At 45.3% G+C, this 14,927-nt stretch overlaps 1 protein-coding gene across 2 annotated transcripts in view; it reads right to left on the bottom strand.

Annotated features, from left to right (window-relative positions):
• The window catches only part of KCNAB1 (potassium voltage-gated channel subfamily A regulatory beta subunit 1), a 178,238-nt gene that overhangs the window by 38,708 nt on the left and 124,603 nt on the right, over positions 1-14,927 (bottom strand). For both annotated transcript variants that reach the window (XM_083442886.1, XM_083442887.1), the window contains exons 3-5: positions 9,697-9,734; positions 1,325-1,404; positions 431-475 (exon numbers count right to left, since the gene is read on the bottom strand). In XM_083442886.1, coding sequence (XP_083299012.1) covers positions 431-475; positions 1,325-1,404; positions 9,697-9,734 — 163 coding nt within the window. The remainder of the gene's footprint in view (positions 1-430; positions 476-1,324; positions 1,405-9,696; positions 9,735-14,927) is intronic.

Raw genomic sequence — 14,927 nt, forward strand, 5'->3', positions numbered from 1 at the left:
AGGCCATTATTTCTTTTGCAACTGCATCCTTCCTAATACAGCCATCCCTGGCCGGCAGGGAGGGAGGGAGAGGAGCTGCTTCCTTTGAAACCCGGGAAATTTAAGGGACATCATCAATAAGGGACAAGAGCGGGACACGGTGCTGGGATAAGGGAGTTTCCCACCAAATAAGGGACGGTTGACAGCTATGTCCCAGGCCGGCCGCTTCTTCCACATAACACCAGCAAAGAGCAACTAGGAGGAGGCTAAGCAGCCTGAAAAGTAGAAAGAATCTCAATACTAGCCTAGTGTTGGCCTGTTTTGTGGGCAGGTTCGCCAAGCCTTTGTAAAGCAAAGGCCCAAGACTCAGAGGAGCTCTGTGAGTCCTGATTTAGTACTCCCAATTCTACCACTGCATACCAAGAATTGAATGCTTAAATCTTTACATTACCTCCAGCCTTTCTTTTTTATTATGCTTCCCAAAATCACCTCGGCCCTGTGGGAGGAATAAAAAAACCCAGATGCACCATTTGGAAGAAATGTTTTTGGACATAACAATATGGTACCACAATCGTTTATCGTTTTATGCTAACTGTTACAGGTCTATTTATTGCATTCAGTTGTTCATTCATTCACAACATCAGTGCTTGAGTTATTTGCACAATTTCATTGCAAGTCAGCACTGACGCTGCTTTGAAAGAATCCATCTGCTCCCCACTGTGTGTATAGGCACTTCTGAGCTTGAAGGATCACCAACAATAGCTAGTCTTGATGCTACTTGGTAGTTGACTTCTAAATTAGGGATATTGTTGGACTTCAACTCCCATCAGCCTCAGCTAACATTGCCAGTGATCAGGGATGATGGGAGTTTTCGACACATCACAGGAGGAACAGCTTGGCTTAATTAGCTTTTGACACATCTTGATCACATGATTTAGAAGTGTCTAGTACACAGCTTCAATACACATGGGTCTGGCCTAATACACATGAGTCTAATACACAGGGTCTAGCTTTGTTTTAGCACTCCTGAACATAATTAAATTCTAGTACCCACTGGATGCAGGGATTTAAGGGTGTCTAGCACTTGCAACTCATAACAATATTTTATGTATGATGGAATTATTTATTTTTAAAAACCCAGAACACAACTGAAATATTTAGCTGAGAAATTAGCACATCAACACATGGTAGAAGTTAGTACCAGACAGCCATAGGGCCATTTTATCCCAATGCCCCTTGTTACTCATGCATGTTTGCTAAAGTCTTCTGTTCTGCCCAGGTGCTGCAGCAGAGCTGCAAGTTAGTTTCTTTAACTGGAAGCAACAAAGTAAGCACAGATACTTACTTTCCAGCTGCGTACACCTCTGCTGTGTCAAACAGGTTTACTCCACTCTCGTACGCGATAGTCATTAGCTGTTCCGCAATCTTTGGGAAAGGGAGACATGACATTAGTCCTAGAGAACACGAAAGGTAGCATCACCATCTACTGCGCTGTGCTGCAGAAACTACCCATAACAGAGTGCGGGTTTGCACAGAGAAGGACCAAGGAACTTCACCCAAAGGAAACCCCAATTTTTAAACCATAGAGAATGGACCAGGGGTTTTGCAGTGCAGGAAAGAAAACTGCTGCTGCTTCTACTGCCACTTCCCATTTACTCAGTAGTGGCTGGTGTTCATTTGGACAGACAGAGCCAACTAGCTATGATTCATCCCATCTTCTTCACTGCTGAAGTCTACATGGGCCACACTGAGACTGAGGAGTAGGAAGCTGACAGGTAGAACTATGGTACCCCCTGGACTGGTTCCCAGTAAGAAGGTGGGAAGCGGGGGCTGGCGAGAGCAGACTGAAGTGGGTGGGGCAGCACCCCATTCACCCTAAGGAACCAGCCTCCGCTGCAATTGTCACCTCCAAAAAGTAAGTAGCATCAGTGCTGATTACAGAACTCAGGAATCTTTCACACAATGTGAGGCTCAGACACACGATCCTGAGATTAAAAGTCTCATGTTCTCCTTTGTGTTTTGAAGACACAAAATAAATTTGGCCTTTGCAGCAAAGCAAAAATAGTATATATCCATATATATTTCCACAGTTTCATGTTGGCCAGTCAAGTACACATTTGAAAAACCAAGCATTAGCAGCCACAGCAGTAATTACAGATGTCACAAATGGTTATGATTTATTTTGCAAGCCTATTTAGGACCGGCTATGATGATGCCAGCTAGCATAGCTGAATCAGCGATGCCATTATATGAAGTACAATGCTCAGGGGATTGAAGAAACTTGACCATTGGAATAACGATGATGAAATAGTTGGTCAGAAGGAAATTATGAAAACCAGGCTGCTTGTTTTATAGTTGCATCAAAACGGCGTATTGTTTTAGCGGCAGGAAAGGCAAACTTAAATGACCATTTAAAACAATTAAAAATCTCTCCATAGCAGGTGAAAGGCAATTATAAGGAATGTGCATAGTACATCCAGCATTTTTGAAGCGCTTCCCTTATAAGAGTTTTATTCTGGGACTAGTGCCATCTCTTCCCATTGTTACAACCAGGCCCCATCTGCAGTGTTGTATCCGACAGTTATAGCTTCCCCCAAAGAAATCTGGGAAGTGTAGAAGAGCTACAATACTCAAAATTCCCTGGGAAAATGGAGTGGTTGTTACTCAGATAAATGAAGCTCTGTGAGGGGAATGTTGTTCTTTAGTCGTTTAGTCGTGTCCGACTCTTCATGACCCCATGGACCAGAGCACGCCAGGCACTCTTGTCTTCCACTGCCTCCCGCAGTTTGGTCAAACTCATGCTGGTAGCTTCGAGAACACTGTCCAACCATCTCGTCCTCTGTTGCCCCTTCTCCTTGTGCCCTCCATCTTTCCCAACATCAGGGTCTTTTCCAGGGAGTCTTCTTTTCTCATGAGGTGGCCAAAGTATTGGAGCCTCAGCTTCAGGATCTGTCCTTCCAGTGAGCACCCAGGGCTGATTTCCTTAAGAATGGATAGGTTTGATCTTCTTGCAGTCCATGGGACTCTCAAGAGTCTCCTCCAGCACCATAATTCAAAAGCATCAATTCTTCGGCGATCAGCCTTCTTTATGGTCCAGCTCTCGCTTCCATACATCACTACTGGAAAAACCATAGCTTTAACTATACGGACCTTTGTTGGCAAGGTAATGTCTCTGCTTTTTCACATGCTGTCTAGGTTTGTCATTGAGGGGAATAGGGGAGTCCAAACCACTCTCAGCACTCATAACAAACAACAACTCCCAGGATTCTTTGGGGGAAGCCTTGACAATTTCAAGGAGTATGATACTGCTTTAAATGTAAAGTGCAGATAGGGGCCAAAAACTAGCCTGACCTACCAAGCCAAAATCAGCCTTTCTCTTGCTCACCGTAAGCAAGATAAACCCATGTGGTTGTTGCCCGAAGGCATGGCAGCAAAGCTCTCCCAAGCTGAGCTCAGAATCAAACTTAGGAATACTGGAAAGCCAGATTCAAAATGAAATGTGCCTTTTCAAAGCTCCAAACTTTCTTGCTCGCTTGGATCAAAAAAGAAGTCCTGGCCCCTCACCCGTCTCCAACATCTTCCAACCCCCCCATACCCAGCACCCACAGGTCCCAAACACATTCTCTGGTCCCTCGTCTCTTTGTTGGCAGTTCCACAGGTATGGTGACAATGGCAACTGAAGAGGCAAAATGGAAACTTTCTCCCACCCTACTCACTGTTGCTCAGACTGAGTGATGTTGTGATCAGGGTTTGGGGACTGGATCCAGCCAGCAGGACTGATTCTTATTTCCTCCCTTGATGGCTGGTTGGGACCAAACACCTGTCAGTTATCATAGAGCCATAGCATTGTAGAGTTGGATGGGTCCTTTAGTCCAACCCCCATGCAATGCCTGATGTCAACATGACCCAGAAAATCCAGGGGAAAATCACGGTTCATTTCAAGGAAAGTGATGCAGGGCTCCTCAAGGGCTGTCAATTCATTCCTTTATTTCAAAACGTCTGGCTAACTGGGCTGCAACTGGAATTAGGAGTCCCAGGTACATTTGCAGAGCTGGCTGTACCAGTAAGCAGGGTGAGTCAGTCCACCTCAGAGATATCACTAGAGGAGTGTTGTGTTCCAAAAGCAAGGAAGGATTGGACTCTGCTTAATAAAATATACACGAGGCTTGACCAGCAAGACTCTGGGAGGAAGTGCCAATAATAATCCGTCCACACCTTGGCCCAGGTCGTTTTATTCACAAAAGAACTTTTTACACAGTGTTCGTAAGAACCAATCAGATTTCCTCTGAGCATTTCAAAAAAACCCATGTGGGACAAAGTCAGATCAGAAGAAATCCTTTTAACTACAAAAGACGACTTTGAGCATGCATACATATCTGAGAGTAAATAAAACAGGACTAAAGGAGGAATGCATTCAGCAAAACCCTGGAGGTCATAAACCGGCAGAAAAGGAAGGAAGGATGGCAAGGGAAGAGTATTTACCATCTCCTTGTGAACTCTCTTCCTGGCCCTTGAGATCTACCTAAAGATTAACAAACTAATAATAATAATAATAATAATAATAATAATAATAATAATAATAAATTTTATTTATATCCCACCCTCCCCAGCCGAAGCCGGGCTCAGGGCGGCTAACAACAATTAAATAATCAAAAAATCAAAAAATCCAACATTCTAAAAACATTCCATTATAAAAATTAATTAAAATCAAATTAATGGCAACCGTTAAGCAAAATTCTGTGCAGGTTGCCAGAGGAGGGAGTCAGGCTGGGCCCTGACCAAAGGCCTGGTGGAACAACTCTGTCTTGCAGGCCCTGCGGAAAGATGTCAGGTCCCGCAGGGCCCTAGTCTCTTGTGACAGAGCGTTCCACCAAATTGGAGCTGCAGCCGAGAAAGCCCTGGCTCTAGTTGAGGCCAGCCTAACCTCTCTGAGGCTTGGGACCTTCAGGATGGTCTGAAGCTACCTTATATCTTTATGACCCAGGATGCCTGGTGGAGCAACTGGCCTGTGTTTCGAATGCTTATACGTGCCTGTCAGGCGTAGAGAAAGAAAATGGCAGAGGTGCAGAGAGTTGTGGGATTCGATCAGAAATTATTGTCAACGAATCAAACCCAGTCAACGCAATGCTTTCATTGCGGACACAATGGCTTGCTCCATATTTCATAATTCCTCATAGCAATCCCACCCGACCCCCACACTCTGGATATTTGCACCCCCACATCGGAGCAGAAAATGGTCTGTTTTGTATTTATTATTCTTTCTTTATCATCATGGCAACACCCTGTTGATTTTCTGCCTCAGGTGCCAAGACTATTCTTGGGCTAAGTGTCTCTTAGGGATGTTTTCAGCTGAATCACAATCGCTTCAGTTATGTCTGCAGCTGATCTCCCAGAAGGCAAAGTTATAGAGAAAGCGCTTGTTATTTCTATTGCCAAACACAGCCTTCATTAACTTGGTGGCTTCTAAGTGTCTTGGACTACAACTCCCATCAGCCTCAGCCAGCTGGCTGGGGCTGATGGGAGTTGTAGTTCAAAACGTTTGAAGTCTATCAGGTTGGTGAAGGCTGGCTTCACTCTTAAAACTTAGACATAACAGCCTGCAGGTGACAAAGTGCTTGTAAAAGTCATTTGTGGCTGCCTACGATTTTGGCACTTTATTTCACCCCTGCAGCATTTCCTCCTGTCACAGTGTTCCACTTACTGGATTAGTCCCGTAATCAGTCATTGTCTTTCCCCACTGCATATAACCTCTCTTATATGCAGCTAATAAAACAAGCCTTGGACAATTTGTGGAAGGAAAAGAAATCTCTCCATGTAGCAGTTTTTTGTCCTTGCCATTCTCCTGAATTTAAATGTTTGTCAAATGGCACTTCCATGTCACTATTGCTTCTTTGAAATAATATAAAATATTGATCAGAAGAAGATAGCTTAACTATAGGAGATGACAGGGAAAACTCATTCTTAAATGTCTTTTTTTTTTTTTTAAGTTAAGGCTTAAAATTGGGTTGTCAGGCCTTTGGTGCATTGATTGGTCACATTAAATAAAATTGCATGTTGCCGAACATCAATACAGGTGCCTTGTTTAAGGACTCTGAAGGAAAGTAATCTCCTCTTAAGGGAATGTGCTACCATAATGCCCTTAGTTAAGCCTTCATTTTAGTCCATTACTGTGTTGGCATAACCAAAGAACTGCATCAGGGGAAACAGCCTCTCGGTCACCTTTTGTGTTTCTGGCTTTTACCTTATCTGCTGGGGTGGAATCACCAGGAAGACTGCATTGTAATAATGATAAGAATAAAACTATCCGGCTGCAAAAGATTGTGTCTTTGATCTGCAGAGGCAAGTTCTCTTTAGAGTGGGTGCCGAAAGCTTGAGTTTGACAAATGTTAGGGTTTAATTAGAAATTGCATGTTGGCACCAGGAATAGCCAGACCCAAGTGTATGCTAGGGGTAGTCAGAGGTGTGATGGACTCACTGATAAGCCTCTGTAAAAATGCTAGTTAAGTAGGCACACTTCCCGGGTTGTGTGTTGGACATTGTAATCCAAGCCAAATCAGCAAGTGTTAATGAAGTCAGAAAGACTTCTTTGTGAGGTGACCTCCTGGGGTGGGGATAAACAATTAGGGGGTTCAGAGCATCAAAATATTAGGTGTTCACACAACATAGGATCAAAGGATGTGAGAATGCAAATGTGAGGCATCTCCCTGTGTTAGAAAAGGAAAGCCTAGCCCTAGAAGCTATGGAGTGTGAGCCAGGAATGATGGAACCAGGAAGCAGAGAGGTTAAGCTGGGATGTTCCTTGCAGAGAAAGAGAGGTTGCAAAGAAGCGATGCTGATGCTCCTACTATGGAATAAGCTGGCGTGTTTTGGGGTGCTGTTGCTGCTGCTAGCCCCTCTGTTGAAGGTTCTAGGTTGCATGTATATGTAAATAAACCATACGTCATAAAGACACCATAGCCTCAATTGTACCTACTTTTTCCAAAAGAAACACAAACCCGGGTGAGCGCCTGAAGTCTCACATACCGCTCAGCTGAGACTGAGGCAATTCATAACAGGTATAAATTAAAAGGATAAGCAGAACAATGGAAGCTCATCCCAAGTGTCCTGTCAAACCAGGAAACAGTTTGTAAAATAGCATGGACTTAGTTCAGTAAATTAGCTCATAGAATGGATTCAATAATTTTTGTAAAGGTGTAAATTTAAATTTGGCAATAATAATAATAATAATAATAATAATAATAATAATAATGGGAGCTATATATCTCCAATGCTGCTGCTACAGAGCCTATTAACTACACATTCCCCACTTCTTGTCACCATTATTAGAAATCATTGCGAGGGCTTCTCAGCAGCACAATTTATTTCACCAACACTTGCAGGCACAGTTTCTTTTCTCCATTGCTACGCAGTGCTCTGCCACTCTTCATTTTTGCAGCCGAGCAGGCTTATTTTGGAAAACAACATAGGGCTCTAATCTACATGTGTCCCAAAAGAGACACTGAATAGTGGAGTGAACGCTCCAATGGATTGGAATATTCCCACTACGGGGAAAATCTGCCAGAATTTTGCAGGGGTCTTCAAAGTGCTCTTGTAAGTTGCACAGTGTTGAAGCGCCAATGCTCTGATTTAAAAAGAAATAGAGCCTATACATGTGTACTCAGAGGTCCTAGTATGTTCAGTGGGGCCTACTCCCCACTGTTAAGATTGCAACAACAACGGCAGGAATTGTGCTTAGAGCAAAAAATAAATGACAAATTCCCCTATTCTAAATTCTTTGTTGTGGTTGCTTTTCAGTCCAATACAAGTGAGTTCTGAAGCTGCGCTGATTACTGAGTAGAGCAGTCAGGAGAGGCAGCTGTGTGTTGCTTTATTTCAATCACTCATCTAAGTGACCCTCAAAACACAGAACCCACCATCCAAATCTCCAAGGCACTTCTAAAGTCTTTGGGAAGCGCTGTGTCTCTCAACAGGAGTTGAACCAGGGAGTAAAGTCCAGAATATTTGGGAGAGCACAGACCTTGGCCCTTCCTTAATATTTGCCATGTTGCAATGAAATACACATGAAAACCCACCCAGAATTCTTTTGGGGGGAGTGCTCCTCAAAGAAGGAACTTACCCCTACTGGCCCCCAATTGTTGGACTCATTAATACACACTGCTATTTTTCTTTCAGAGATTTAAGAAGCCACCCAACTAGAAATATACAGTGGTACCTCGGGTTACAGACGCTTCAGGTTACAGACTCCGCTAACCCAGAAGTAGTACCTTGGGTTAAGAACTTTACCTCAGGATGAGAACAGAAATCGCGCAGCGGCAGCGGGAGGCCCCATTAGCTAAAGTGGTGCTTCAGGTTAAGAACAGTTTCAGGTTAAGAATGGACCTCCGGAGCGAATTAAGTTCTTAACCCAAGGTACCACTGTACTTTGCTCTTTCTGTACCCTGCCTAATGTCCGCCACCACTGCCAGCAAGGCCAGCGGTCAGGAATGATGGGAGAAACATCTGGAAGGCCACATATTCCCAATGCTTGCTTTAGTGATACACAGCTGGAATACTGATGGGGGCAAGCGCCTTTCATGTGTCCAGCACACCATTTTGAAATACTGCAGAAGCAGGGCCAGCGTAAGGGATTATGTGAAGGACAGATGGTCCCCTTTCTTGGTGGACAGCAGCCAACTAGATTGGCAGTTGACTCTCGCTTGTCACGCATCTGTAGCAGCAAGCCAGGTTAGGAGGGGCAGGATAGGCTGTGTAGCACACTCAGCTCTGTCCTCTAGCACGTTGCCACCCGCTGAAAGATCTGCTTAGCAGCCTCTCCCACCCTGAGCCCAGAAAAGTCTCCTCATAGGTCTTCTCCCTTATAGCCTCCCTTCAGCTCATGTTCAAGCCAGAAAGACAAGTTTTAAAACCTGAAACCCACATATTTACCAGCTTGGAGTAGCTATCAAATGTCAACAACTTGGACCCTGTTGCTCACCATCACGGGCTGATGTCATGGAGGGACAAAGAGGCCAGTTTCGGCAAGCCACCCTTACAACGCGAATGTAAGAAATGGGCAGTGCAATCCCGCTGAGAAATGTTCCATTGAATTCAATGGGACTCACTCCCAGGAAAAATAATAATCTACGATTGTAGCCTCTTAACCACTGTTTTAGCATAACATAGAGAACATAGAAAGGTGTGGAGTGGAGTGCCTGAGAAACAGTAAAGATAATACCATGTTATCTGTGTAACCAAACACTACTGGGGATATGTTGCCAGTAGGAGAGGTCTTATGTTCATAGTAATTTGTAGCTGGTGCCTGAGGTTATCGACTGAGCCCACGTTGGAGCTGAATTGTGAATCAGGTCTGCTAAGCTCACAACTCACGCTCCTCACTGCCCTGACCTCAAAATGTATTCTTCATATCCCTGTCAGTGGTTCACAGGTGTCTTTTCTTTTCAGGAACATGTTTAAAAAGGTATTTTAATTGGATCGCAGAGCCATTTAATGCCAGAGGTGCTGTCCATTAAATTCCAGGTTCTGAAAAGATGTTCTGAAGTGCATGAAAAGCACAAATCCCTTTTCTTTTATGTATGATCATTCCTGTTGCCGGAATGGACTCTGTACATTCTGTCATCTGTGGTTTGCCTTTTAATTAAAAAGACATATAAGAAATACGACGCAGCCAAATCTCTTCTCTTTTTTTTGCAAGTTGTAGTTAAATGAAACTTTGCTTACCTCGTCTGAAATTTGACCTCCAAATGTGACCCACGTCCCTAGGAAGAAACACAGTGATTTGTTACTCTTTAGGGCTTTCCTTTAATATATGAAACACATAATAATTAGGAAACTTTCCCTCAGAGAATCTCCCCAAGCTGATTTGTTCGACGAGCTCTTTCCTAATGAGAATGTACTCCAAGGATGTTGAATGCTTTCAATTTAATTGCCTGACAAGCGACAGTGCCGGGCTTCCATTACTTAAACAGCCTTGTCATAGCTAGGTAGGGATTTCTCCTTTCTGAATAGGACATGGATGAAATGTTTCGATAGGAAGAGATTACTGTCAGTGAATGCACCGCTCCCGTTAGCAATTATGGGTAAGTCAGTATGAAAAAGAGCCCATGGTGCAGCTAGAAGCTAGATTTGATCAGACATCCTCTCCACATGACAGTTCCCACATTAACTGCTCTGCACAGAATTTCTGAATAGGCGCAAGTCAAGCTCGCTTAATTCAGTTTGCAGCGCAGTCCTCTACATGCCTTCTTAGGAGCAAACCCCATTGAGTTCAATGGGGTTTACTCACAGGTGAGAGAGGGCAGAAGCAAGCCTTCCCCCTCATAGCAATCTCTGAATGCTTTGGAGTACAACATCCTTCAGTCCCAGCCAGCACACAGTCAGCTTCCAACAGCACATTGAGGTCATGGATGTTGTAGTCTAAAAGGTCAGAAGAAGGTTAAACCACAGAGCCTAGGACTTGCCGATCAGAAGGTTGGCGGTTCGAATCCCCACGACGGGGTGAGCTCCCATTGCTCAGTCCCAGCTCCTGCCCACCTAGCAGTTCGAAAGCACGTCAAAGTGCAAGTAGATAAATAGATACCGCTCTGGCAGGAAGGTAAATGGCGTTTCCGTGCGCTGGTCTGGTTCGCCAGAAGCAGCTTAGTCCTGCTGGCCACATGACCTGGAAGCTGTACGCCGGCTCCCTCGGCCAATAAAGTGAGATGAGCGCCGCAACTCCGGAGTCGGTCACGACTGGACCTAATGGTCAGGGGTCCCTTTACCCTTTAAGGATTGAGTCATGGAGCCCTATTGGTCAGTTTATGTGAGTGAAAACTTCAAGAACATACTTGTAGCAGTTACACAGCTGGCTTCTGTATGTGCCGCTAGATCTGTAATCAGCCATTGCAGATTAATTTTAGTCTGGTAGGTGGGGGGGGGGGGGGAGTATGATTTTGTATCCGATAACTCAGCTAGTAGAGAGAGCAGGATGTCGTGACGATGCATAGTTCCTGCCAGCGCTCATTGCCACCAGCTGTAGAGAGATAATACCCTGGGATTTGACAAACCCAACTAGAGCTTGGATTATGCATATCACTGCATTGTAGGCAACATTAAACCTATTCAGGCACTGTGGAGAAAAATATATATATACATTGATAAACAAGCAAGGGAGAAGAGCAGGCCCATACACACTCACCCGACAAAGCCCCGTGCTCAGGCTTAAGCAATAGAGAAAGATAGAAGTTCTTCATGAGAGCCTCATTCTCTGGCAGGGGCAGCAGGCAATTGCTGCCTGTTGTGTCTTTCCTGCCCCCCCCCCCATAGCTGTCAACTTTTGGATTTGAAAGTAAGGGATCAGCAGCCTCACCTGTCCCAGAGACAATCTACGGCAGCCTTTCTCAACCTGTGGGTCCCCAGATGTTGTTGAACTACAACTCCCATCACCGCTAGCTAGCAAGGCCAGAGCTCAGGAATGATGGGAGTTGTAGTCCAATGACATCTGGGGACCCACAGGTTGAGAACTGCTGGCCTACGGAATATCTAACACTCCGGGATGGCAGCGGGAAGCAGCGGGAAACGGCGATGAAATAAGGGAATTTCCTGCAAAAAAGGAAAGGTTGACAGCTATGCCCCCCCCCGCCAGCCACATACTGTACTGTGGTGAAGTCTATGGTAGGGAGTACAGCAATGGTGGATAAACCTGGTGCTGCTTGCCTTTCAGTGAGAACCTACCCAATGTGCACTTCCTAAACTATTATGTGAATTGAAACTCAGTTGGTTAGAGCATGGCATTGGTAACATGAAGGTTGCAGGTTCAATCCCCTTATGGCAGAGGTTTTCAACCTTTTTTGAGTCCACGGCTCCATTGACCAACTGCATTCCTTCTGCGGCACCCCTGTGGGGCTCAGGAGCCCAGTTATGGCACCCATTGCCTGCAGAGCTGGCAACCTCTCACCCTTTTTCAAACCCTTGTGGAGTGTTCCCTCAGCTTCTTCTCCTTTCCCCTCTCCTTGGGAGTCCTCTGGGCAGCTGCTGCTGCCATCCCTGTCTCTGAAGAAGAGAAGAAGAAGAGTTTGGATTTGATATCCCGCTTTATCACTACCCGAAGGAGTCTCAAAGCGGCTAACATTCTCCTTTCCCTTCCTCCCCCACAACAAACACTCTGTGAGGTGAGTGGGGCTGAGAGACTTCAAAAAAGTGTGACTGGCCCAAGGTCACCCAGCAGCTGCACGTGGAGGAGCAGAGACGCAAACCAGGTTCCCCAAATTACGAGTCTATTGCTCTTAACCACTACACCACACTGGCTTTCCTCCCCTCCTCACCGCAAAGAGAGGTCACTGTGGAGCTTATAGCCATGGCTGGTGCAATAAACAGCTTTGCAAGCCTTTGGGAGGCAGAGATGCGAGAGGGCATCAGAAGGAGGGAGGGAAGGAAAGAGGGACAGAGGCCAGTGTTGCCTGTGGCACCCCTGAATATCATTCAAGGCACCCCAGGGTGTCACGGCACACTGGTTCAAAACCACTGCCTTGTGGGACAGCTGCACTTTCCTGCATTGCAAGGGGTTAGACGAGATGATCCTCAGGGTCCCTTCCAACACTAGAATTCTTTGAAAGACAGCTCTTTTCAGAAATTCACATTTCTCTGAATTTTGTGATGCAATTCTCGGACCCAACCCCCCCAACACAGAAAAGTATATACCGTATTTTTCGCCCTATAGGACACACTTTTCCCCCTCCAAAAATGAAGGGGAAATGTGTGTGCGTCCTATGGGGCAAATGCAGGCTTTCGTTGAAGCCTGGAAAGCGAGAGGGGTCGGTGCGCACCGACCCCTCTCGCTCTCCAGGCTTCAGGAAGCTATCCGCAAGCCTGGGGAGCCCGTGGGAGTTCCCGCAGGGCTCCCTAGGCTTGCGGATCGCAGCCTGCTGCCCGAAGCCCGGGGCTCGCTGAAGCAGCGTGCCCTGGGCTTCGGGCAGATATCCACAAGCCTGGGGAGACCGGCGCGACTTCCCGCCGGGCTCCCTAGGCTTGCGGATAGCAGCCTGTTCTGGGGGCTGGGGTTGGGGGAAGCTCGGGTGTCCCCCGCCCCAGCCCCGCGCCTGGGAAAAAAATAATTTCCCCCCTTTATTCCCTCCCCCCAAAAACTAGGTGCGCCTTATGGGCCGGTGCGCCCTATGGGGCGAAAAATACAGTATGTTAGAATAAAGTGTGCTAAGAATTGGTGAAAATAACAGCAATGCATTGTAATAGGGAGAAATGCTGGGGGGAGGGGATATTTTGGGCAAAATTGTATACAAAAATACTGTGTCTTAAGAAAAATGCATTCTGGAATGTAGATTAATATTAATGAGGATGTCCTCCCCACAAAAGTTTGCAAACAGATGTGGAAAGGTGGCAAACTGAACTTATGATTGGGAAAAATGAGAAACAGAGAAAAACTGAAATTGACGTATGTGATGAGCAGCCCTGTGCAATCAGGGATCTACACTTGGGGGGAAGCCTACATGCACAGAGCAGGGTTCCCTTGTGTCCCCTAAATAGTAAATGGGGTGGGGGGAGGTCAGCATAGATGTGGCAGCAGGGGCAGGATCAGCAGACATCCCTCTTCTCTCGTCTGCAATATTGCAATCATGTGTGAAGGGGAATACATAGTTAACCTTAATACTAGAAGTAACTCATGCTTCATGGTGTCAAGATGAGTTTCGAGATTTCTGAAACCTCTCATCAAACATTAAGGTCATCATCCACTGAGAAGTTCTCCCGTCTAGTCCCCATGAGAATGATTGAGAGCTGTGCAAGATCACGCAAAGTTCGCAACAGCTAATGGCACAATCGTTCTGTTAATCTTTAAAGGCTCTGTGTTTGTTTTCCAGTAATGGATTAACTCAGCAACCTCCCTGGTAGTGAAAAGTGAATGTGAGAATGAGTTTTAAAATGAACATGTCTGTAGTGTAGAAGAAATACTATTTTTCTCCTTAGTATTTTTCTTACTTCTCTTTATTATTTTAAATCTGTTTTTGCTCTTTAAAAAGTCTTATCACACACAAAAATCTCTCACCTGGAGCAAGCATTTTTTTGGCGATTTTGACACTTGGGACAAAGTTGTGCATTCTGTTGTTCAAGCTTGCCAACCAGTGCCCTAGTCATTTGTTAAGGGGTATTCTTTCCTTTACAGGTATGCAATATGCTAGTAATTCTCTCGCTGTTTGATCTGTCTATCTACCATATTCTTCGCTCCATAAGACACACTTTTTCCTTCCTAAAAAGTAAGGGGAAATGCGTGTGCGTCTTATGGAGCGAATGCAGGCAGGAGGCTCTGCTCAGCGCCCCCTTTAAAGAGCCGCGCGGAGCGTGCGTGTCGCTTTCGGGGGTTTTTCCCCAAGGAGGCAGAAGGGACTGACGGGCTGCCCTCTGTCCCTTCCCACACCTCCTGGAGAAGCCAGCAAGAGTCGCTGCCAGGCTCTGCTCAACACTCCCTTGTAAGGGCTCCCTTTCGTCCCTCATCCCACTTTGCTGGGAAGCCAGCAGAACAAGAGGCGCTGAGCAGCTATCACTCTTGCTCTGCTGGCTTCAGCGAGAGCTGCATAGCTTGCTCTGCTGGCTTCTCAGCGAAGCGGGAGGAGGGACAGAAGAGTTTAAAGCAAGAAAAGCAAGAAAAATTCTGCTCTGTGCAGAATTTCTTTTTTCTTGCTTTCCCCCTCTAAAAACTAGGTGCGTCTTATGGAGCGAAAAATACGGTATCTATCTATCTATCTATCTATCTATCTATCTATCTATCATCTATCTATCTATCATCTGTCTATCTATCTATCTATCCACACAACAGTTAACATATATAAAAAAACAGTTAAAACAATTGCAGATATATAAAAACAATTTAAAAGATTCATATACAGTTTAAACAGCTCATGTGTAAAATCAATTCAAATCCAATACAGATGCCAATTGAGATAAAGATCTTCATTCAGAAGATT

This window comes from Podarcis tiliguerta (assembly GCF_965153285.1).
Source record: "Podarcis tiliguerta genome assembly, chromosome: 5".
Taxonomy (NCBI): domain Eukaryota; kingdom Metazoa; phylum Chordata; class Lepidosauria; order Squamata; family Lacertidae; genus Podarcis; species Podarcis tiliguerta.